The sequence below is a fragment of the Excalfactoria chinensis genome, chromosome 1, assembly GCF_039878825.1.
Source record: "Excalfactoria chinensis isolate bCotChi1 chromosome 1, bCotChi1.hap2, whole genome shotgun sequence".
In the NCBI taxonomy this organism is placed as follows: Eukaryota; Metazoa; Chordata; class Aves; order Galliformes; family Phasianidae; genus Excalfactoria; species Excalfactoria chinensis.
In genome coordinates, this window is record NC_092825.1 from 37,738,061 (window position 1) to 37,764,084 (window position 26,024).

The window sequence follows — 26,024 nt, forward strand, 5'->3', positions numbered from 1 at the left end:
CTAAAAAGGTAAAGAACAACTCTGCCCTGGAAAGAGACTGTGAAAAAAAAAAATAATTAAAAAAAAAATAGAAGAAAGAAAAAAAGAAAAATAGAAAGAAAAACAACAGTTCCCCCCCACCACCACCTTGCTATTTATTAGGTGCGTTCCTAGTATCTACTCAGATCCTTCCAACAATAGTGACAAAGGCTGTTCTGCATAGCTGCGTTGGCCCAGTACAGTTTAGAGAGATGGAACTTGATCATTATCACAAAGTCACAGTCCCTAAGAACTACAGTGCTTTTTCCAAGCACTCACTGTCTTACCAAACAGTAAAAGGCAATCCTCACTTTATCTAAGTAATCCTAGTTCTTTCTTCTGCATTGGTGATAGGTAAGCATTAAAATATATGGCTTATATAGCAGATACAGACTAATTTGAAGACCATCACAGCAATGGAGTAATTCAGCTTTGAATTTTGTTGTTACTACACGATTGGGAAAAGAACCTTTTTTTTAAAATCAAGATGAATGGAGAGAATGGCAATGGTCTGTATATGAAGTAAACCTTATCTTGAAAGCACTGAGCCACAAGAGATACGTAATCCATAAATGTGTTTTCATATTTAGGCTTGGGCCTAAGATTTAAAGGGAAAGAGAGACTGTACTGAATATTCATTATTGGATGAAACTGCTCTATTTCTTAAATGTCTATTTTACTTGTAGTTTTACTAAACCATCACGCTGCATTCCCATCTCTACATTTCTATCCTGTTCCATTTCCAGTAATTTAACACCAGTGTGCAGTTCTACAAGTAAGGAAGTACTTCACGTCTTCAGGACTCCCTGTTCTGGCTTTGGTCAGCAAAACATTCCTTGTCTCCAGCCTTCTCTCTGCTGCAGAGTTAACTTGAAATATAACTCAACTTTTACCCTTGGCTCAAATCCCAACAATACACAAAAACTTGTGCCTTGAATGTGTTGATGCTGTTCAGCCGAAGGGACTGGCCTGGACTGTTAGAAGGCACAGGCAGCAGTTTCAATTAGCAAAGCTAGTACAGCTACCCAATGCTGTTCCAAAGACTTGTCTTCATTGCCAAAAAAGGTGTATTTTTACTGAAGGATAATTAGACTGAATTAGCTATCCTTATTTAAAATAAAGCCCTCTTTTCTTACAATGAAGTCATTGCTTCCCTATTAACACAGAGGACCCTCTTTTAATAAGGCTAAGATAACAGAGGAGGAATTATCTTTGCAATGATGTTACAGGCATCAGTTAGACCCACAGACTGCAAGTTAAGCCCCTTTCTGAACTCACTCATGGCAGGGAAGTATCTTCCTTGCTCACTTTTCACTTGGCCAGTGTAGGATGGATCAGCTTGCATTCTATCTACCAAACTAATGAGTTTGTCTCCTTTTTAATTTACCACATCACCTTCAATAAATCCAAAAATGCTTTGGGCTGTTATCTGACTCGGAGGCGAGTAATTACTGGATTGACTCCAGCAGCAAGCATAGCTTAATTAACACGAAGTGTATTTCCCAAAAAGGTAGTGACCAATTTTACTCTGAGTGCAGTCTAAAACAATTTTATAACAGGACAGATGAACTTCACTCTGCCCTAAAGCTTCCTCTGCTTTTAAACTGACCTTGACTGCTAAGTGGTGAAGAGCTGCTGTCTTATAGCCCTTACCACTGGCATCTTGTCCTTAACTAACCCACCTTAACTACTATTTTGCTAACACACACAACCCACCTGTTTCTTACTGTAACATAAAGCTTGCTAGCAGTTTCCTGTACCTTATGCTCATTGCACGCATTTGTAGAGTCTTCCATATGCCAGCCAGCAGTACCCTCTGCCTTGTGAAACATGCAAAGTTGTAGCACTTTGGCATGGCAAGAAAAATTCCTCTACACTTCGTCTTTTTTTTTTTTTTTTTCTTTTTCTCTTTTTTTTCCCCCAGATTGAAAGCGTTCTTTAAAACAGCCTTGTCACCTTGACTTTTATTGGAGGAAAAAATAAAACAAACAAACAAACAAAAAAGCTGCTTCCTGTTGTAGGAATATTTTCTGTATGCAGTATTTCTAACTGGTGAGAAACAATTGCTGATATGCTTTTTAATTCTTGAGCTCTGATAAGCACAGAATGAATAAGTAGTCAGGGGTGTGCTCCCTGTGCCTAATGGGGATACACTGAAGCTCTGGGGAGAGGCGCTGAGGGAGCAAACTAGGGCAGCAATCCCTCCTGTTGTGGATGAGTGGAGCCCTCCAAGCGTGCTGCTTGGAGCCAGGAGGAGGTCTCAGAACTGGCTAGCTGTCGAGAGCTGATGTTTGCATTTGCCCAGTGTTCCTATTAGCATCTGCAATTAGTTCTAGCTAGTCATGTTCTCAGAGAGGGCTTAAGGGAGGGTGGGAGTGAAAAGAGAAGTTAAACACTGTTCTGTTTTTAGAAATACCCAAGTGTCTCCTATGGGACTGAATGACTCAGAGTTCATACGCAGAGCTTGCCACCTCCAGTATTTTGATTTCATATCTGTCACAGGTCTCTAATGACTGTAGGACTGAATTTGATTGAAAATTAAGCTGTTTTCAGAAGCACTGTTACTGGCATATTAATGTTATGAACATACCTCTCTCATGTCTTGTGCATAGTTACTGCATCTTGTTGACTTGCAAGTGTTGGTACAGAAGTGAAATAAAAGGGAAAAAAAATGAAATGATGAGTGTAACTCAAATTTATTTTTATTTGTAGAAGTGTTATCAACTCTGCTGGTCTTCTTTGTTCCAATGCCAATCTTAGCATGGGTAATTACAGGGTGCATGTGTGTTTCCCTTAGGGTATGAAGGAACCTCAGAAGCTGCAGGAGAATGAACAGATATGTTGAGTGAGATTGCAAAAGCAATTTTATGTACTCAGAATGCAAAATTAATTTGCAGTCTGAACAGCCAATAGAGATGGGCTTGGGAGAGCATGGCTTATATTTGAATGTGAGATGCCAGCACTCCAGAAAATCAATAGACAACAGAGAAAATGATACTTCTAAATGTTAAAAAACCTAACAGTTATTAAAATGCCCACTCACATACAAATTATCAGCAGAAACCTTTCCCTGCTCCAATGAGCATAACTCACGGGTTTCTGAATTTTGATGGATGGTTGTAAAAAAAATGTTTTATCTACTACTGACAGATGGAAGGTTTCTTGGCTTCGGGAGTATGAACTGCTGGATCTCAAGTACCTTGGTCTGAAAATAAAACTCTTTTAATAACATGTCTCAATTTTGACAACCATACTGTGCAGTAAGCGTTGGATTCTACATATAAGCATGTTTTACAAGATTAAACCAGACCCTTATTTTAGGGGTAGATCATCCTATGAGTTTGTGAAGTTCCTAGAAATGGATCTCACTCTTAAATGCAGTGGTTCTTTCTGTTTAACTCCAAAGTCTGAGTTTGTTGAGAGTACAGCTTAGAATTTAAAACACAGTTCCTTGATTGTTTTTTTTCTTGAATTTAATTTTGAAGACATGAAAACATTAAGTTGTTTATCTTATTTGATGAGGAGGCTGGAATAAATATGCAGGAACAAAGCACAGCTGAATCTGTAAGTAAAATGATGATTTCTTCTTCATGTTGCAGAGCACAGATAACTCAAATATATCCGTAATTGCTCAGAACAAAAAGTGCTTTGATAATGATATTGTTTGCTCGAAGAATATTTTCATCGCTGTTGGAGACTCTGAGATTTATTTTAGTGAACTTTCTGAGAAGCAGGTTAGTTATTTTCGTTCTTTTTTTGGGTTGCCTTTCAAGATAACTATTCTGAAGTTATGACTGTAAAGGAACGTATTTTTGGAAAATATCTCCCAGTCTGTGTTGATGCAGTATAAGTGCCTAGGCCTGGATAAACCATTAACTCCCAAGAAAAAGTATTGTTTTTTTCACTGTTTTCTTCAAGTTCTTTTTTTTTCATACAAAGAAGACTGATCTAGAACCTCAGGGAGTCAAACCATGCTGAGATTTGTTTTGCAACATTTTGTTTTGAAAGTTAAATCAAAGCAAACCTGAATGATCCAAAAGACAGGATTAAACATTTCTAGTAATAGTATTGATTCAGTTATACAGTGCAGATAAAGCATGCTTTTGTATACACTTTACATTACTAATTGGCTGTACACTGTGGTAGAATTCCTTTACTAGATCTTAATGAATATCCTTTTTTTTTTTTTTTTTTTTTTTTTTTTGGTCAGAGTACCTTGAGGGGGCAGGAAAACAAATCTAACTATCAGATTTGGGTGGCTGGATATTATACTGTGATACACTTTCCGGAACAGGATATTACAATTCTGTGGGATAAGAAGACCATGGTGCATGTTAAAGTTGGACCTCGATGGAAGGTGAGCCAAAACAAAAACCTGACATATTATGTAGTTCTCAGTGTTGTTAGTGCGATATCTTTAGGAACTGCTGTGATTACCTTTTCTTCTTGACTAGCTTTCCTAATGATACAGCGATTCAACAGCTGCTAGCATTTTCCAAGTAAGATGACTGAGAATGTGATCTAGTGACTGGAGTCCTGAAGAGAAAGGGGTAGTTCCTACATGTGTGTTTACTCTGTTGCTTCACACCTTGTAACCTTGAAGACGTACAGTGATTGAACTTTGACTCTAAGTTAAGGAGTGGGAAAAGAGGATTAGATTTGAGTTACCTCACATATTTTCCCAGTTTCCGAGAACACTGGAAATGAATCTGCAGTAAATACCTTGCTCTCAGTGTAGAAGAGGGCTGGTAACACAACACAGGTTGTATTAGGCTAATGGTAGAACTGAACCCTGAGTTGCAGAGGAGGCTGCTGAGATGAACAGATGATGTTGTGTCTTGAGTATAAATTAAAAAGAAAAACAGAAAAAAAGGAGATACAGGAAAGGATCTAGACAAGAACTGACATTTAAACCACATAAGTATACTGTGACAGTGTTAAGGGCATGATGCAGGGAAGAATATGAGGCTCTTTCTCTTGCCAGTTGCTCTTTATTCATTCTCTACATCAACATCTGCCATTGTGCATCTGTGACTCAATCTCTGGGTCCTGATGTAGTAACTTTATAGGCAAATTCAGTAATTACATCCCTGCTCCACCTCTGCAGTGATTGCATGTATTGAGAGGAAGCTCTTTTTTGTAAAAGAAATGAAAATGAAAGGGCTTCATGCTAGAAACAACAACAACAACAACAAATCAGATATTTTGGAGTCAAAGACAAAGTTTCAGTAACCATTTACTCTCATTTTAAAGCAACATTATTGTAGGATTTTGTCTCTATGGGCAGAAAATGCTTACTTTGCTGATTTATTAGCCATTAATACAGATAAAGAAAAAATATATCTATTATTCTGTTTTACAGAATAATAAACAGGGGGCTTAGGTCTATAAGTTGCGTATGTGGGCACAGACACCTCAGTCTCTTTCTACTTTCAGTAGCAGTCTTTTCCGTAGGCTCTAGGTTAGCAAGATAGAGTCTGCAGCAGACCTTATAGAAAAAGAGTTCATTAGACTGAGCCACAGTACCCTAGAAAACCAATACAATATTTTACTGTATGTATATCACGTTCTCTATGTATCTATGTGTGTATGTATGCATGTATATTTTTTCATCAGCAGCACATTTGCTCCAACACAAGAATATTACAACTGTCTCTTTCTTAGCTGACAGAACCAAGAACTATGGATGTTCTTGCTATTGTCATATAAAAAATGAGACAGCAAGTTCCAATCACAACAGCTAGCCAAGTTTCATAATTACGAGGTAATTCACCTGAACTTTTGAATTTCAGATCAGATTAAGTACTAAGCTTTCAGAAAAAAAATATGACTGTGTTCTTGTAGTAAGACCACAGAACTATACTTAAGAATGTGTATGTAGAAGAAAAAAGGCAAACAAATATCAATTAAAAGTGATTTGTAATTGGTTACTGTAAGCATAGCAGAATGTCAGATATTTTCCAAGTGTAAATCAGAGTTTCATTCATCTTCTTCAGAGTAAGAATATTGTAGTCCAAACTGATTATTACTATTAAGATATGTAAAAAATGCATCCTTTTTCTCATTTAGGGTAAATTGGTAGGTTTGTGTGGAAATTTTGACAAATACACTTCAAACGACCTGACTACTTCAAACAACATGGAGGTGAGGAATGCACAGGTATTTGGAGACAGCTGGGTGCTAGGACAGGTAAGTCCTATGTCCAGAAAAGATTTAAAATAAAATGTCAATAATTCTAATTTATAAATGAATACAGTACAAGTATATGAAATACAGGGATTTTCTAAATTCTGAGTCATCATACATATTTGAACTTTTATGTCTGTAACATACATATACTGAATTTAGATGAAATGATCCAATATTTTCAGGTAAAAATACACTGATCCCTAAATAAAATAATTATTATAGTCTGGATTTCAATTTTCTACAGATTTCGTATAATCATAGAATATTCTCAGTTAAAAGGGACCTATGAGAATTGCCAACTTCAACCCTCGGCTCCATGCAGAGCCACCCAAAATTTAGTTTGCTTTTGACATATAGGATCAGTCCAGTTTTAAAAACAATTGTCATTTATCTGATCTTGGAAGCACAGGGATATTGAAAGTAAACAGGATCTGAACACTGGAGAGAAAAAGATGGTCATCAGCCACGTGTGGCTGCCTGCTTACATACAAGTGCATGAGGGACTGTCTGTGTAGCATGTAGTTAAAATTCATCAGTCTACGGGAGTTAAGGTGAGGAAGTTATGAAACTTAGCTTGAAAAAGCATCAGGAATAATCCATAGTGGAAAGTAGATTTCAGAGGAGGGAGGAGGCTGTAGAGTGGATACTGCAATTGGGTTTTGTAACACACAAGAATTATTTTATTCATATGTGCTAAGAAGGAGAAAGATCTTATTGCCTCATGAACTTGCTAATAAATCAGTATTTGCAAAACATTTCCTTAGGATGTCTGCAAGACCCAGTTTTTAATCTGTTCTCTCCCTTACTCAGAGCAGGAAATTGAACCAATATCTCTCACCTCATGAAAGAATACAATATCACTTCTGCTTTGGAAGAAAGCCTTTGAGGTTTATCTCTCTCAATCTTCCCATTTTTGGATCTATTCTATACTTCATAAAATGTTTAAGTTGTGTGAGCAAGCAAAAGAGATGTGTTTATAGTTCTGCTGCTCATCTAGAAGGTGGTACATAAAGTACATAAATACTTTATATGAAGTGTAATAGTATCAATAAAAGAGAGCAAAAGCAATACTCTTGAATGTTCTGTAGGATCGTAGAAGGACTAGGTTTCGCCTCAAAATGACAGAAAGAGTTGTGCTCTCCTATCACTTGTCAAAGGACTGGAACTGTTGTCTTTGTGACCAGAGCCAGTGTTGGCAGGGTATGAGGAAGGGTTCCAGAGATGAGCTCTGTTCATACTCTTCCCTTTAAAAAGCATACTTGTAGAAGCAAGTGTAACAGGAATGCTTTTGATTTTATTCTGTAAAAATCTTGGAGTTCTCTTTTTGCTTTCTATCCCATAATGTATTACTTTAAATTTTCAGATCAGTGGCTTCTTGTGCAGTGTTTGCACACCTTGAATCCTACAATGAACTCTGAGGATGTTACAGCCTTTGCTTAAGCAACCCAGACTTGCACTTGCTCTTTGTGGCCACACATTTTTGTAAAACCTCATGTAATCTTCCAGTCCCCGAGGCTGCCAGAACACTGAGGGCCTGAATTCAGTGTTGGCCTAGCAGGCAGCTTGCACTCAGCCAGGCTTGGCAATGAATCTGCCTTGCAGAGATATACCCTGGTCATCTTTTCTGCATAGTAAACACTGGAAAAAGCATAATTGGTAACTGTCGGCCTAGAACCCAACAACTCCGCTACTGGGATGTGCTGGCATTGGCACAGTGAGAAATGGGATGATTGCAGGGTTTCTTGCTGCCAGGAGCACATCCCCACACAGCATCATCAGAGTAACCCAATGCTGTGTGTGGGTCTCTCACTGCTGCCTCCTGAGCTCCTCTGTTGTAGCAAGGGAGTATGCTTTCGGTTGAACTCGTGTTCTTAAAGCTAAGTGCCATTTGGTTATATTTTTCTGTTCACTTGTTTTTCTTCTTGAAGAGAGAATTAAAGAGAGGGAATTATATCTCAGCCACTTTTGAGTTATCACGATGAACTTTGACTCATTTTTTATGTGTTGCTCTCTTCCTACCACTGCTTTATTTGAACTTAGAGGGCTACAGCCATCTGTAGTGTGCCTCCATTTAAAGTCAGTACAAAACCACCAGGGATGGATTTGGACCATGTATTTGTTTGTGATGTTACAGTTGGTTGCTCTGGTAATGATTATAATGTGTCACAAAGAAAACATTTTGTCTTAATGTGCTGAGCAGACAGCAGGAACATTTTAGTACTTCAGAACAAAACACAAAGATTCTGTTTTGTGCAAATGTTTTCAATTATAAAAACAGATCAGGGAAAGGGAAAGATAAAGAAAATAGCATGTAAACATTATTCTAGTTTTTGCAGTACGCAAGTATGCAATTGTATTATGAATATAGTGTACCTGAATCCATGGCAAATGCATCTTTTTATACGTGTCTGTGTCGTTTTTGTTTGCTTTTGAGTGCAAGAGCCCAAATGAAACACTAAGACCATGTGAGGTACATCAGAGCAAGTTCCCTTATGCCAAAAAGGAATGCTCTATTTTGTACAGTGATGTTTTCGCACCTTGTCGCAATGTGGTAAGTTTATTAAATAAGCCAGTTTTGCTCTCATGTAGGAAAATATTAAAATTCCAACAATTAATTTCTTCTTGCCATTCCTCTCTGTCTGAGTGCCATGGAGAATAGTAAGAAGAGCCCTGCAACTGTGTGTGTGGGCTGTGTTTGTGCAGAGCTCCTTGTTCCTTTCAGAAGTGGAGCCTAAATATTATAGCGGTAACTGGGAGTCATGAGTTAGTAGACAGGGTAATCAGAGCTCTGTTCTCTTTTGGTTTTGTTTATATTTTTGATTTATATAGGTAATGTGATTTTTAAGGTTTTTGTGTATATTGTGGATTTTTAAAGTATGCATTCATGTAGTGTGTCTCTGGCTTATCTAAAATGGTTTTATTTAGATGAACCTGGCTGAGCATGGAACTTGAGTTACAAGACTGTCCTTAACCTCAGCCTAGACGAGACAGGGACAACAATAAGTTGTATGGGAATCTTTTTCCACCTTGGTGTCCACCAGTGCAATATGTGTTCTGTGTATCTATGTCTCTTTCTGGTTTGAGCCTCCCAAAGGTATTCAGTTATCAGAGGTGCTTCTTAACGTGTGCAAGCAAGAACCACTATCATATTTTGCTTCACTTTTGTTTTCTTTGTGACTATTAACACTAACTGAGATTAGTAGATGTCGCAGCTGAATCTCCTGACTTTCAGGACTGAAGTTTGATATTAACATGGTCAGGAATTTGCCTGAAGAGGAGGTTGCAGTAGCTTAACCCAGGGGATTTATTGATGTTGACTTTGGTTACTATGTAAAGAATTTTTTGAGCGTGTGCCTGAGAACACAGTGATGAGTGTATTTTCAAAGTGGAAAGTAATAAATAAAAATGAACTTTTGTGAGTTTTTAAGGAGCTATATTACAATAACTCTCAAAGAAAGACGTTTTCCATTCCATTCTTTATCTTACCTATTAAATTTTTCAGGTATTATGCCAAGAATTTAGCACACTAATATCAAGAAATTCATGTCAGGTGCAAAACAAGACTTTTAATTCATTTTCAGGTATTTTCATACACACATATCCATCTTGAGATAGCTTGTAAATACCTGGATATCTTCCAGGTGCTTTTACAACCTATTCACGAACTTGTGAAAATACTGCTCTTATTAAGGTGCAGTGACCTCTCAAAGATACCTGACTACTCCCTACACAGGCAGGTGCCAAGGGGAAAAATAAAACAACAAAAACACCACGAAACATAATAAAGCAATAAAATAAGCACAGCTGGCCTCTGGGAGGCTAGGAGGAATAAAAGGTGTAGGGGTGGGTCTCGCAGTGCTTAGAGCAGCACTCTTGCAGAATCTCTCCTGCTGTGTGGGTGGTGTAAGATGCTCTTGTGCATAGAGACAAGCTCCTGCCCTGGGACATCCAGCCTCAGTGTTCAGCCCAGGCTGGAAAACCCAGTTTTAATGGAGACACAATTTTGCATCCCTGGCTGGAAAGGATTTACAGACTGCAGTACTCAGCTGAGCATTGGATTCAGCAGCTGAAGAATGGAAAGAAAAATCTCCATAGCTCTTGAACTCAAAAGGAGCTTCAGTCTGAGTCTCCCAGATTGTCACGATAAGGTGCTGCAGATGGAAGAAAGGATGAAATCTGAAGCTACTGTGCTGTTTGGTAATTTCTGCTAAGGTGCTATAGCCATTTTCAATGGCTCATGTCCCAACTCCAGTGGTATCTCTGTTTCCAAAAGTAGAAAAAAGAATGAAAGTAAAATGGCATCTCTCTCCAAGCACTAAAGGCAGAACAGTCATCTTATCTCTGTCAGCATCCAGCAACTGCCAGGTGAGAAGCTGTCTCAGTGTTAGATAGTGCTGCCTTGTTGCTGTGACGGTGTTTGTGCAATCTGATGAGTGCCATTGGAATGCTCTACAGCTGAGACAGATTGGAGTCTATAAATGAATCCAAACTAAGAGAAACATTGTTTTAAAGATTCAGTGTGTTGAATGAGAACAGGTTTTTTTTGGAGATCTTGCTCAACATTAAATAAATAGTCTATGTAAACCTGAGAAGTCAGCATCACGGTCTTAATTCAAAGGATTTTAGAGTGGGGAAGTGAGTACCTCAGCTAATGAAGATTTGAAGGCTAAGTATGTTGTAAAATGTCAGACGTGTGCTCGAACTTGCTTCCCCTGACCCAGGGCCCCAGTCAAGTTACTGCTTTAATCAGAGTTAACTCAATAATCAGAGTTGCAGCTCTGATTTTATTGTTCTTCATGCAAAGCTAACAGGATGGCTATAGGTGGCAGCATTTGCCTTGTGAAAAGACATAACTGTCATCTTCATTGTGGTCTTTAGAGTCAATGAACAGCAAGAGTGTGGACAGTCATACTTGATAAAAGTCATTGATTAAAATTTTCCTTTTGTCTGTAACATAGGTACAAAATCTTAGAAAATGCCATATTTTTGTGTTGAATTCTTTCAGTTGATCCTTCCTTGCACCTCTCTGCTGAAAATGGTGCAACACAAATCAAGTCACCTGCCCCTCCCCACCTTCTTTTTTCCAGATTGATGTGACTTCTTTTGTCAAGAACTGTCATACAGACACATGTAACTGCAATCTTGGTGGGGACTGCGAGTGTTTGTGTACCAGTATTGCAGCTTATGCCCACAAGTGCTGCCAGCATGGAGCGGTGATTCACTGGAGATCTCCTTCGCTCTGTGGTATGTACCTGGGATGGCTTCACACCACAGTCCACCCAGAGAAAGGGGGTGGGTATATTTGACCCCTGCAGATAAGCGTGATCTTTGTTTTACTTTATAGTAACAGCATCCTTGTTTCCTTTTTCTTTTAGCTTATGACTGTGAATATTATAATCAAGGTATGTACTGCTTAATATTACTTTCGTTCCTCCTAGTATTTTATCCAACTAGATGTTGCATATGAGACATCAAAACATGAACTATTTGTTTGATGATTTGGGAAGCCCACCGTTACTGTTAATTATTTTGGATTTGTAATTACATATTATTAGTCAATTAGTAATCAGGGCACACATGTGTTCTCTTTTCCTTTTATTAAGAGTCTTTCAAAAATAAGATGTCAAGGTTATTCAAAACATCTTGTCACATGTATCTGTGTTATATGATTTCCAATAATAAAACGATTTCCATTCTGTTCTGCTATGCATATCTAAAAATGTTTATTTTCTGTGCAGTATCCCATATATTTCTTGGGCATTGTCCCGTGTAAATAAAAACAGGCAATCTCACAATAAGGGATTCTAGTATTAACACACTGTACATCTTACAAGATTATACGTGGTTATTAACATCTGCATTCTCTCCTCACTGAACTAGTTGCCTTTGATGCAAAACTTAAGTCTTCTCGAGAATGAATTGTGTAGACATACTGAATTTCTGATGATACTAAGTTTAATCTTTATAATAATTATAATAAAAAATATATACTAAATCTGATATTATTTTTAGAAAGAAAACATTTGTCCCATTATGCAATTATGTTGCACGTTTTCATTCTGAATTGAATTGCTTTCATTTGGTTTTCCTTCTTAAACTGACATATAAAAGCAATTGCTCTGGTTCAGTGAAAATTTAACCACTGGGATGTTTCTTTGATTTGATATTCATGGTTTGAAGTAATTGCTTCAACTTTTAAAGGGTGAAGGTCAGTGGCCCGACTGTGTTCAGTAATCTTAGTCGCAATTCGTAACCTCATAATTTTCAGTGTGTAGGGATTATTGTGCCATGCTGCAAATTTTGGAAGTCATGGAAAATAAACTCTTGAAGGTTGCTACTTACATTTTGAAGTTGGTAGGATACTCTTCGCAGATCTCACAAAGTACTATACTGTTCCTTAGAATGAGAGTAGTATTCAATTAGAACTTCATTCCTGTGGCATCACTTTCTCAATATGGATACTGTGCAAGTACTTTATGGTGAGCCTGCTACTAAAAAAACTTCCTCTGTTATGTTATGTTATGCTGCTTTTGCTGAAATTATGGGGAAAGAAAATATGTTAATATGTGGAGGTAAACATCCAGTGATTAAGGATGAAGAGACTGTAATTGACTTGTCACTTATATAAGAAGGAGTAACTTTGTGATGAGCTTGCAAACTTCCTAAGCATGTGAGCTCCAGCATAATTTCAGTATAAAAGCAGTATTTATTTTCTTGCAGTGTTCTTCAGAAAGTAGTGTTTAAGTTCTAGTGGAGCCAAATCTCATTATTATGAGAAATACTTCACTCTTGAAAGTCACACTGGAGAGAGCTGTGCTACATTATGAAGGCGATACATTTTTTTTCCCCACACTTGGATTAAAGGATTAAAAGCTTTCACAAAAATTACAGATCTTGTTTATTACTTACTCAAGGCAAGATTTTAGAAGTATGCTGCTCTTGCTTCTTTTACTGGAGTATAGTGACAAGGACTTGTTCTTTTATATCTGGATATAACCCTGTGGGCCTTTCCAGCCCAGCATAAATACATTTAGGACTTTTTTATAGGATGTCTAGGGCATGGTTGGGCCACCAGCATTCTGGCAGCACTACTGGCTGAAGTTGTCACTGCTATATTGGCATAAACTTTTGGATGACTGTTTGCTGAACCAGACTGGAGAATCTAGCTGGTTATTTCTCAGTACGATCAGTTTACTGCCGAAGCACTTAGGATGTCATAATAAATGGGGCAGCAGAGGAACAGAAGCAAGTGTTTTGTGGGAGGAAATGAACTAAGCAACTCCTATTGCAACATTGCAGCCAAAAGTTCAATCACTCTCTTGTAATGTAAAATCTTTCTTTACTCTTCCTTTTTTTTTTTTTTTTAAAATTTTATTTTATTTTATTTTATTTTATTTTTAATAGCATTGTAGATCTTAGAATACCTTCACTGTCTTGGCAAATAATATTAAAGGTGCAGTGCTGATCTTCCAAAGTACAGAAATAAGGAAATGTGACAAACTAAATGCTATACAAAAGCAGTCCAGATTGCTTTCTTGTACAAGTTGTTTTGTCAGGATAACTACCCACATTTTTTTTAATGCTTGCTCAGTATCTGTTGTATTCTGGAAATCAAGTAAAAAGTGTCTTAAATACATAAATACAGGCCAACTTCAACGTAACACCTCGAGGCACTGAGTTGCAGTTCAAAATGTATTTGATTCCAGGTAAGGTGAATGTGTAAAGCAATATTTTGTCAGCTAAGGCTCAAGTTTTGTACGCTATGCAAGTAGAACTGTTTATTATTCTGTTTGATTCTTTTTCCCTTAGGTCTTGGTGAAGGACCATATATTTTGGCAAGTTCTGGAGAAAATGATACAATTATGGGAGCTAATATTTCCAGTAGACAGATATTTCCCCTGCCTAGAAATACAGCATACGGAAATGTGTTTTTCAGTTTCATGATAACTCCAGGTCTTTTCAAAGATAAAGATTTATGTAAGTGTTCTCAATATTTTTGTGAACATCTACACTTATTTTTCAAACCATCTGAATGATTCTTGCTGCATCTTCTAAATCGAAAATTGTATAGATATTTTTAGTTATTAGAATAAGTAGGGATGAAGCATTCTGTTTTTGAGGAGGAATACCGATCTTCGGAGGAAAAGAATTGGAAAATCCAGCTGTCAGCTGTAAAGCTGGCTTCTCAAAAAACTGTTTTTCAAATGTTTAAAATGGAAATGAATAGAATTCTAGCTTTAGAAAAATGTAATTGGATTGCATAACTGGAAACCGGAAAATTTTGCATGTGTATCTAACAAGGATCAATTTTGAGACAAAGAATATTTTGATCTCCAGTGAAATAATTTCTTCCCTATCTATTCTTCTTTTTGGTGGCTTTATGGTGCACCATAAAATGTGAAAACTAGTACAACCAGTTGTTTAAGTCTTTTTTCTTCTACATACATTTTCTGATCTTCACAAATATTGAGCCTGTGCCACTGAAATCAATACAAACTTTCTCATTTCTCATTTTTTCTCTGTAGTAAAAAATTTAATTTGCTGGAACTGCGTTTTGAGTAGCTTTGGACAATTTGCCATGTACAAATTAGATCTCCTATGATTTTTAAAAGACAATGTATATTATATGGAAATGCCAGTTCAGACTTGTCCTATTAGCTAAGCAATGTGAAGTAAAATATTCACTATATATGTGTAGTACACAAATTTTCTGATCTGTGAGGGTCAGGATAGCATTCATACTGAATAAAAGTACTTCCAGATTTATTCAAGGCAACAACGAAATCTAAAGTCAGCCCTTTTTCAAGTTCTTAAGCACTCAGAGAATTTTCTTCATTTTCAGCATGGGAACAGAGTGTTCAATCTTTTATTTAGCTGCAGATATTCTTAATGTATTGCTGGATATGACTGCATATAAAAATATCCCAGACATCAAGATGAATTCAAGCAAATTTTTACAAAATTTGTGTGATGTTAGTTACTAAAGAAAGTGAGTTACATTTGAACTATCAGACTTTTGTCCAAATCTAAGGAAAAACTGCCCCAGTTTGAGAAAACCCCAAAACTGAGACTACTTATGAATGATTCTGAAGTCTAGTAGTAAGCTGAATGTAGTGTTTATCTGATTAGCCCTCTGGCGAGCTCGGCATTATGTGATCATATGAAGTTTCCTTTAGACTCTGCATTTCTAATGTTTCTATCTTATAGAGAACTGTTGTTTGTTAGTTGTGGGTTTTGTTTATTTGTTTCTTTCCCAGATATACAGCTATTTTAAGGAGCCATTTAATCAATATATAGCTTGAATCTGACTTTCAGACAGTTTTATCTGAGAAGCTTACAAGTAATGGTTTACTTTTTCTTTTGTGGAAGCTCTCTCCCTTGTTTCCCTTGAGTCAGCTGAGAGACCAAACTACTTTCTGTGTGTACATGCTGATGAGACTGTTGGGTTGGAGCAATGGCAGGCAAGTGCCTCCTTCCAAAGACGAGCCACCTTCTTCCACCACCAAGGCCTCTGGAGTCCAGGGCTCAGTGCCTTTGAGCTATATAGTAAAAAAGGCTTTTTCATCATTCTCTCATCATCTGGTGTTAAAGTGGCAAAGTACGATGATTCAGAAGAATTCAAACATATGAGTAGCCTTACTATTGAAGGTAAATTTTGCATAATCCCCATGAATAAATATGGATTCTTCTGCTTGCCTTTGGAGCACTTCTCTCGTGTCAGCAACAGCAAATAGCATTTTAAATTTCTCTTCTTTTTGTTTAAACGAAATATGCTTTGTAAAGTGAGTAGCTTTTTCTATCTTTTATGTTTTGATGTCTTTTACCTTGTTTGAAGTACTTATTCAAATGGCATAAATGAATGAAATCTCACCTATTAAAGTTCCTGAAAAATTCTATTCTTAGTTTTCTATTTTTACATTTTTCTGAAATTACCAAGATATATTATAGAAAAGACTATACATTTATAGTTTATTGACATACACAGCCAGTAAATAATACCTTTCCCTTCTCTCTCAGAACTCAGTGCATCTGTGCCTTACAGGAAGATGTGTGAATGGAGATATGAATCTTGTGCTAATCCTTGCTTTAAAACATGTAGTGATCCTGAAGGAACAGCATGTAAATTCCTTCCTCCGTAAGTCAAATTAAGCTCAGTATTACTACCATGTTATTTTATGTCTTGTATGTTTTCTAAAAATTACTGCAGCAGCAATATCCATTTATTTTACTCATCCAGAGTTCAACAACTCTTAGAAGTATTGTGAAAACCTCTTACTCTCCATGTTATGTATTCCTTTTGCATGTGATCTTTTGACATAAGTAGGAGCAAGAATAAAAAGGGTTGTATTTAGCTTAGGGGATTAACTTCTGGCAGTGCTATGTGGACATGTATTAACTGAAATGAACGCTATTCCCTTCAATGGCTATGACATATTCATGTATGAAACAAGTATCTCATGACGCTGTAACTGAATTAATCGTTATGGAGTTGTTATGCCTGAGACAAAAACCTGGAACAATTTTAAGGGTGAGTGACGCCCTCTCCTGTGAGAGTGTGGAATTTTACACTAAGAGATGTTTCTTGAAGGATTTCACACTACTGATGTTAGCTTGTTTCTTAGTCCTAGTAATAAGGGTTCCTGTTTCCAGGGATTCCTGGCTTCTAAGGAACCAAAATTCTCATAAACAAACAAAAAGAAATGGTCTCAAAAAAAATAAACATAACAATAAAAAAAGACAAAATATGCTGAGAAAGAATTAGTATTTTGAATTTCAGATTACCTACCTATTCATATGCAGCCCATGATTAAGATTGCTACTAATATTTATTACTACTGATATTAATTTCCTGTCATGGTATTCTTAGATTTTTCCGTATTAGCACAGCAGTTTTGGCTCAGGAGAGACTATTGCTCTTTACAACTACCTGAAAGGAGATTGTGGTGGGGTGCGGGTTAGCCTCTTCTTCTGTAATAGGGGATAGTGACAGGACAAGAGGTAATGGCCTCAAGTTGCATCAGGGGAGGTTCAGAATGGATATTTGGAAAAACTTCTTCTCAGAAAGAGTGGTGAGGCACTGTAACAGGTTACCATGGAAAGTGATGGAGTCACCATGGAGGTGTTTAAGGAAAGGACATGGGTACTACCTAGGAACATGGTTTAGTGGGCAGTACTGTGCCCCCAGTGGCGCAGTGGTATAAAGAGCTGCTTGCGGCACTGGAGGGCCCGGGTTCGAATCCCCCCTGTGGCGCAGGGGGTAGAAGTGCCGCTTCGCTACACAGAGGGCTCGAAACCCGGGAGTTGGACTCAATGATCTCTAAGGTCCCTTCCAACTCACACGATACTATGATGATACTGGTGGTAGGTGGGTGACTGGGCTAGATGATCTTAGAGGTCTTTTCCAACGTTAATGATGCTGTGATTCTAAATATCTTTATATTATTTCTATCGTTGAAATATCAGAAATGAATATATACAGCAGTATTGTAAGAGAAGTTTTTGGTCCTCTTGGAAACCTTTTAGCATAGGCACCTGAAATTACATCAGAGTGGGGAAGGAGAGTGCACCAAAGCTGTCATGCTCATCAGTATGTGAAAAGAATTGATGATTAAAAATTTAGAAATAGAATTGTATTGTCTTATTCACCTTAGAATGACTCTGAAAATGCTTTCATCATTGCACTGGAAAGTTCTCTGAAATCTGATGGGAAAAGCATTCAAATATCTTATTTTACCAAACTGAAATAGCTTAAAATTGATTTGTATTTCTACTGTGGCTTTAGAATTAACTACACAATATTTTAAAGGGTTGAAGGATGCTTGCCATATTGTCCCAAAAACATGATCCTTGATGAGGTCACGCTTAAATGTGTTTACCCAGAAGACTGTAAGTATATGTTATGCTATTGATCTAATCTTATAAATTATTCTACGGATCCTTTGAGGTTTTAATCAGATATATTTTGCTTTTATTTTCAATTACCTTTAAAATCACATGCTTTAACAGAATATCCTTCTTTACAAGAGCCTTCTGGGACATAGGCTCAATTTCCAGGCATTCAAAACACATCTTCTACATTCAAATGAGGCATAGCTAAAGTTAAATTATTTTATTTCTCTAATACTTTATAAAATTCATTATTTGTCATAATGTTATACTCACCTTAACCATGATTTGACTGTGTAACTACTAATGTGTCAAGTGCATATGGAAGATTGCAAATGGAAAAATTGCTATGGACAAAAGTCCAGACTTTTCAGTTGGTGAGCCACCATTAATAAATTCGGGACATCTATTTCATAATTCCTGCTGTGTGGAGTTACCACATTATTTGGTTATTCTGGGGATACTATGTTCTTTTAACATAAAAATTGCATTTTAATACTGTATTTTTAATTTATAAGTTTGAATTCATTGCATTTTTATTTTTGCTAGTATGAAGTTATATGGCCTTCCAAAGAGATAAAAGAAGATAAAAACTCTTTAATTTTTTAATTCAAAATTTTTTGCCATTTTAGATTTAATGAATTTTCCACATAATTCTCTTACTTCAAAACTATTCTGCAAATAATTCAAGTTCTGCAAATTCAAGGTTGTAAGTAATAATAATAATAAAAATGTGCAATAATAAAAATATTTGCAAACAAAATTAGAAAACTTCTTGAGAGTTGAGCTCCTCAAAGCCATCAGGCAACCTAAAACCATTGCTAACTTATCTTTTCAGCAAAATTATGCCCTGATTTGCTAATCTTTAAATAGGACTCGTGTCAAGATAGATGTTGCTATTTTTATTTACCATAAAACACAGTGAAATATGTCTTTTCCTTTTAGGCATACCTGTGAAGCCTACAGAATCAATGACCGGAACAAAACCTTCATTGTTAACCTCTCAACCGGTTGCTACCACGGAGGGATTTCCTAAGACGTCTCCTATGCATGTAACTTCAGGGACTGATTCATCTGGTACTGATGTGACAGTCAAAATTACCATGAAGACAAACACCACTTTAGCAAGAATGAATATGTCAGCGCAGTCTGTTACAGACTTGTACTCACTGGAAGATACCACCTATTCAGCATATTCATTTCCAAGTATAGTGGAAACTTCTGATGTACCTCACAGCACTGCGAGTCCTTCTGTCCTTTCCAAACTCATCTCTTCAACAGATTTTCCAGCTGCTTTTCAAGCCTCAGCCATCACACTGTATACTGTCAATTCTAATGCATCTACAACTTTACCTATTCCAATAGCAACTTCAACAACCTTACTCAGTAGAATTTCTCTTCCAATACATTCTATATTATTAACACCCAATTCCCTTGCTGTAGTTCCATTTCCACTTGAAGTGTCAACCACTCAGCAAGGAACTCTTCCCTCTGCCTCAACACTTTAACTTCCAAACCATCTTTTGTCACTTCTGAGCTGCCAGCAGGAACTGTGAAGAGTAAGAGTCCTTCAGAAAGTTATTCTAAGGAAGAAGCAGTATTTTCTGAGTTGCCTTTGCCTGCCTGGATGGCTGGCAATGGTACTTTCACAAGACTCATATTTCTTCTAGGTTCACAGCTGATACTAAACACACCTACCCATACTGTATCTACTTTATCTGTTAGAACTATGTCTGGTGTTGGTCCACTAACACCCATTTCTGCATTGACTTCAATTGCTCATCAAAGTTCTAAAACAACTAGATTTGCTGGCTTTGAGATAAGTTTTCTTCAATTAATCACAGCTTCATGTTCTGAAACAGCTAAACCCGTGTCTAAAACTTCTCTGGTACAACTAAATACAAGTTCTCTAGTTTTTCTCTGAAGCCATTTTTATCTTCAGAAGAAATTTCAGTGACTGTTATCAAGCAGGCCTCTCCATTAAGGAAAGGCAGTATTTCTACCGCTCTGTACATAATGACTGCATCTTTAACTCAAGTAATGTCTCAAATCCTATAACCACTTCTCCTAGTCCTCTGTAACACATCAAGTATCTATACCAGTGCATTCCCTGATAACCTTGCTGAAGCCTCCCAAAACTATGGAAGATGTCACTTTTCTCTCAAAGCATATTTATAAAGAACCTTCTACTTCTTCAATGCCTTAAATAGTAATTCCTACAGTATTTGATACTATGTTTATAGCAAGCTCAAGCTCAATAGAAAATATATATATATTGCAAACTGATTCCTTTTCACTGCTGTTCACCTCTAAAAAGCCAAGGAAGTCTGCTAGCTCTAGTCTTCCTTCCTAGGACACTGGTACTACCTCTGAACACTATGTTGATAGTCACTGCAAAATTAACAGAGGACCTAAGCAGTCCACACACAGAACTGAAAATTACCCCATCACACTGACAGCAAGCACTTTCATTCCTGAAGATCCTTCTTTTACACTGCTATCATCTTTTTGAAAAATCTTGCTATCATCACTGCTATATTCTGTGACTTCATGTACTACAGTCTGTACTACAGTTTACTCACTGATTCCCATATTTTGTTGAACATCTTTGTTATCACAAAATATAATTGCTACCCAAGCACCAGTTTCATCTCTAGGTACACCAGCCAGATCAATAAGTATAGTTGTAGACTTTGAATTTCTGCAGATTCTTTTACATTCATTTTAAACATAGGCTCTTCTACTAGCCTAAGTATCACTAAACACGTCATTATACCACCCTCTTCACTAATGCCTAAAACTCTAGGGGCCTCTTTAGAGAACCAGTCCAATAGAGTGTCTATGTCAACACCTCCTCCTAAGACTGCTCATATCTCTACTATTTCTCCAGGAAAACAGAGTTCTTCAGTAAGTTCTTCAGCAGAAGACGGGACATTACCAGTCATATCAGCTGGAATCATCACTCAATCCACTACATCACTGATAGCGAATACAACAGTGAATGCTACATCCTTAAAAACACCTTATGCTTTTGCAAAAATACCATCTAGTTCTTCAGCCAGTGCATTAGTTGCCTCTGACACTACTGTAGACCCTAGGATTACCGCAAAAACCACTGTTGATTTTGCTGACTCAAAGTTTCATATGGCTTCAGCTTCAGTTCCTACTACCATAGAGACATCTACATATGAGTCACACAAATCTTTACTTACATTTGCTCCATCTCGAGTTTCACAGAGCAGTAAAGAAATTCCAAAAACGGCTGTCATGAAAATGAGTACCCCAAGCCCATTATCAAAGACAAAAAGTACCTCATTTACAACTTCAGAATTAAAATACGTAACCTCATTTGAAAGAACTGTAGGTATTTTAGAAAGCAGCCAGACTTCATATGTACAAAGAAATGTAACCAAGGCAAAGTCAACCACAACTGAGAAATCTTTCCTACCTTATTTGACAGCTTCTGCAAGTCGGAGTTCACCATTTTCAAGTGTAAGGATAACCTCAGCAAAAAATCTCTCCGAAGTCCTGGATATCAAGACATCAGATTGGTCCAAAATCCTAACACAGACTACCACTAAGCCTTATCTCAATTTAACAGAACACACAGAACTACAAGATCGAACTTTAATAGATTTATCTCATTCTAGTGGTGAAATGGCTCTGTCTTCTTCCCCCATGGAAATACAAACTTCTCTGGCAAGCACAGACGCAGTGACAACTATAGCTGACAAAACTTTGTTCGGCACAGTGATGCATACGCCGATGTCTTCATCTTCTGAATGTGTGGTATGATCACTTTTACTTGCCCCACAATGTTAATATGTGTATGTATAATATATGATACATATTCTTTCTCAGTCTGATTTATAATGTCATGCATGTTACACCCGAGGTTTTAAATATCTCCTATTTTTCTTTTTATTTTTCAGTTAAAGAAAATGAATTATTCTTGGAGGCTTTTAATATCCTCACTCTTATTTTGTCCTGGTCTATTCCGTAACTTAGATGCATTGCTCTGGAGAAGAGTTGCTTTTAAAGCTATGTGCTGATCCTAGACAGTAAATTATATTTCTGAGATACAGAAAAAGACAGAAACCATACAATATTGGGGTTTCTGCAAAGTACTGCCTTTTTTTTTTTCTTTCCATTTCTTTCTTTGTGATGGGGTTTAAAATGATGGGAATGTGTGCTTCTGCATTTCTTACAATGCTTTGGGTTACTACTGGATGTAACACATACACTCAATGCAGAAAGTTTTATATAGAGCATTCCATTATTTCTAGACAGAACAAAAAGGTTGTGTATGAATTAATGTGGATTCTTGTCATCTGTAACTGTACTGAATTATTTCCAAAATATATATATTTATATATAAATATAATATATTTATAAATTTATTTATATATAAAATATATATATTTTTATATGTATGTATTCAATTCCTCAGAGAAAGTGCTACTTTTCTATATTTTATTTTATTTTATTTTATTTTATTTTATTTTATTTTATTTTATTTTATTTTATTCTCAGTGTTTTGGTAATCTAGGGATCTTTTACATTCTAATAGTAGGAGGGCAAAGTACTGATTTAACAATCTCTCATTATTTTAAACTTGGACCAGGTTAACTTGGAGAGATCTAGAGATGATGGTTAGCTCGCTATGTATGTGTCTCATGGAACAAGAGCATGCATTGGTGTGTACTTTATTTAAAGTTGCATAATAAGGACTATTTTAGTCCAGCTACCAGACCCAATGACAAATACATATAAGGGGTCATGTAGATGTTTTGATTCTGTTTCAGAGTGGAGCATGAACTAGTGAAGAATTGTTAATACTTCGTAAATACAATGAGTGTAAAGTTGATTCCGGTTGTTTTTTCCCTATATGAAAGCCAAGATACCTTGAACCTATCGACAGATGTAGCCAGTATGTATGTGTTCATACGGGCTGGATGTTATACAACCTTTCAAAGAACTGCCTAAAGGATGTGCAGAAGCCAGACTGTGGTTTTCGAGGAATGCCAGTTCAAGTCAATAATGATAGTTGTTGCCCAGAATGGGAATGTCCTTGTAAGTCACTTTTATTTATAAATACTTACAACCTTAATATGTAAATTTTAAGTGGTAAACTAAGAGACTATTACAGTGGAAAGATGAGGTTGAATATAGAAATTAATTTAAAGGAGATGACTTAGGTCTCATCAGGAAAACACAAATAGAATAAATGCTTTGGTATCTTTGAATTAACATTCAGGAATCGAGTTTGTTTTAAACAAAAACGCTGAAATTAGAGCTGCAACATGAATTTCATCATTTTCAGATGAAAATCTTCAGAATATTTATCATTAGAAAACATTTGTATGTCAACATTTTGAGGAATAATACAAATAAAATACTAGACTTTCATGAAAGAAACTCCAGATTTCACTCAGCTCTAAAAGGAGTCATTACTGACATTTGGATACTGTAGAGATTGGGAGCAGACTTTCTGCTTAGAGTACCAGGAGTTCAAAGAGAACTTATATGAAAAACTTTGCAGCATTTCTGAAACTTATATAATATTTTTAAAATATTCATCTTGAGATAGAATGGGTACATCTCTTGCTAACAGCACATCAAATATTTGCATATAATTAATTTAATTACATTGTCATTTCATCAGATGATGTAGGAATTAATTATTCTTACCTGTGAAGCTGTCATAAGATAATTTTTCAACAATTTAAATTTTCCCAGGGAACAAAGCCCTTGATTAAGCTGTTTACCAGAGTAACCTAAGGTGCTTCTCCTTGTGGCTCAGTATGCTGTCTGCAGAACAATGCCATCTGTCTCGCTCCAATTAAGGAGTGAGGCAAGGTTAGACATATATTTGAAAGTATCTTATATGAAAGCACTTCATGTGAAAGTATTTGTCAAACTGAATGTTTTTTAGAAATGCCTAATATTATGTTTTGTGGTAACCTCATTAAATGACAGTTCTTTTTTAGGTCAGTGTTCTGTTCTGTCTGAACTGAGTGTTATTACGTTTGATGGAAACAACATAGCTCTCTGTAACATGGCTTCCTACATTTTAGTCAAGCTACCAGGAGAAATTATTGTCTCTCATATTGAAAAATGTCCTGCTAATCAAGTAAGAAAATTGCATTTCCTTGGTAATTTTAGAAGTGTCTGGAATTATTGTGTTCAGGGTCTAGCAGTTGACAGAAATGCATGTTTCTAAAAACGGTTCACTAAAAGATGCATTATGCATATTAGGTTTTATTATTTGTAAGAAATATATTGAGTTTATTTAGTTTTATATTAGTTTAAATTAGGATAATTGTTGTAGAAAAATGTTTAAACATAAAGAAAACAATCAATTTGTTTTTGCCAAATAAGAATTCTGACAGTTATTGTTGCATCTCTAATCTACTTTTCAATGTTTTTCAGAGTGCAAATTCAATAAGAAAAATAGTAAGTGCTTTTTTTTTTTTTTTTTTTTTCTTTCACCAATTATAAATTGTCTTAATATTACATCTATGGAAATAATTTCCCATCCCCTCAAAAACTGTAACCAAACTGGTTCATTACTTTTCTTTCAAGGTTCCTCCTGCAAACACTTCAGGGCTCTGTTTTAAGAAATTAAATGTAACTACACATACATCTGAACTTCTCGTTGATCGTTTAGAAAGAAAAGTAAGTATGTGTCGCCAATATATAGCATGTGTACACTAAAGAGGTAACTGTAGTGCTATTCTATTGTAGAATGCTGTAGGTCAGACTTACAGTGATAGGATCCCTTCTGCAATTCACATTCCCAGTGATTCATGATATGCTAGGAAAAAAAAAAAATAACATTTTTGATACTCAGAATTACTTGCCTGCCCCTTATATGACACTTCAAAGTGTTTTGAGATATTAAAGGTTTTTTTAAAGCTACAAAAGCATTTGTACTTGATAATGTACTTCCAGATAGCAACAAACAGAACAGAAGCTTTTCAAGATGTAATATATATTTAAGCTCTTATGCTGGCCAATAACAGATTAGAATAGGGAACTTTGAATAATTGAGATTAGATTATTATTTTTTATTATTTTAACCAAATGATATGGGATAAGTATGGGATAGTGCTTAATTAGAAAAGATTTCTATATCTTTTTTTTTTTCTCATGCCTATTTCATCTGCAGTTCTAGTGTCACAGACAAGAAACACTATGAATTAAGCACAGCAATTAATGACACAGCATATGGCAGAGGCTGTAAAAATCTCTTTTGCTACTTGATGTGAAGACATCACATAAAATACATCTTTGTAATCTGTTTTGATCCCTAAAGGCTGTATTTGGTTTATTTTAGGTAGTAGTGGATTCTGTAATACCATCCTTACCATTTTCGAAAGAAGGACTGAGTATTCAGGATACTGGTGCAATGTATGTCATTAATACTCCAGCTGGTATTAGCATCAAGTGGGCTCACATTACGGGCATCATAGATATACAGTATGGATTGCACTCTAACACATCAGTGAAGACAGAAGGACTTTGTGGTAAGACTGTGGTGGCAATTGATTGTTTTCATATTCAACATTTACACCTCCTTTCTGTGTTCATTTTTGTGATCTATTATCCCTATGGCTCTCATGACTTCTAGTAGTTACACTAACAATTCTATTGGAGGTGGGCTTTTGAAATTCTGTTAATTAACAATAGTAAAATGATAATTGTGTGTAAAAGCAATGCTTCCTAACAAGGTATCTTTCAAAGTAATGGTCTATACATTGTATTTAATTAACTTAAAACTCTCTGCCTTTTTTTTTAAGAATATCATTGAAAACAAGTGAAAGAAAGGGCAACATTTTCTTTGGAGAAATGACTATTCAAGAAGGTCAAGTAGTGAGAGCATATTTCAGTGATAACAGGAGAAAGGGATAACTATGATGCTGTCAGAG

General features: G+C 36.2%; 1 protein-coding gene across 1 annotated transcript in view; it reads left to right on the forward strand.

Moving 5' to 3' along the window:
• The window catches only part of OTOGL (otogelin like), an 84,524-nt gene that overhangs the window by 41,221 nt on the left and 17,279 nt on the right, over nucleotides 1-26,024 (forward strand). The window contains exons 26-42 of the mRNA XM_072330259.1: nucleotides 3,618-3,778; nucleotides 4,240-4,375; nucleotides 6,088-6,207; nucleotides 8,642-8,758; nucleotides 11,295-11,451; nucleotides 11,583-11,609; nucleotides 14,017-14,184; nucleotides 15,577-15,855; nucleotides 16,225-16,342; nucleotides 18,014-18,093; nucleotides 19,039-19,299; nucleotides 20,984-21,882; nucleotides 22,989-23,166; nucleotides 24,084-24,226; nucleotides 24,526-24,549; nucleotides 24,679-24,771; nucleotides 25,433-25,622. Of these exons, the coding sequence (XP_072186360.1) occupies nucleotides 3,618-3,778; nucleotides 4,240-4,375; nucleotides 6,088-6,207; nucleotides 8,642-8,758; nucleotides 11,295-11,451; nucleotides 11,583-11,609; nucleotides 14,017-14,184; nucleotides 15,577-15,855; nucleotides 16,225-16,342; nucleotides 18,014-18,093; nucleotides 19,039-19,299; nucleotides 20,984-21,882; nucleotides 22,989-23,166; nucleotides 24,084-24,226; nucleotides 24,526-24,549; nucleotides 24,679-24,771; nucleotides 25,433-25,622 (3,151 nt within the window). The remainder of the gene's footprint in view (nucleotides 1-3,617; nucleotides 3,779-4,239; nucleotides 4,376-6,087; nucleotides 6,208-8,641; nucleotides 8,759-11,294; nucleotides 11,452-11,582; nucleotides 11,610-14,016; nucleotides 14,185-15,576; nucleotides 15,856-16,224; nucleotides 16,343-18,013; nucleotides 18,094-19,038; nucleotides 19,300-20,983; nucleotides 21,883-22,988; nucleotides 23,167-24,083; nucleotides 24,227-24,525; nucleotides 24,550-24,678; nucleotides 24,772-25,432; nucleotides 25,623-26,024) is intronic.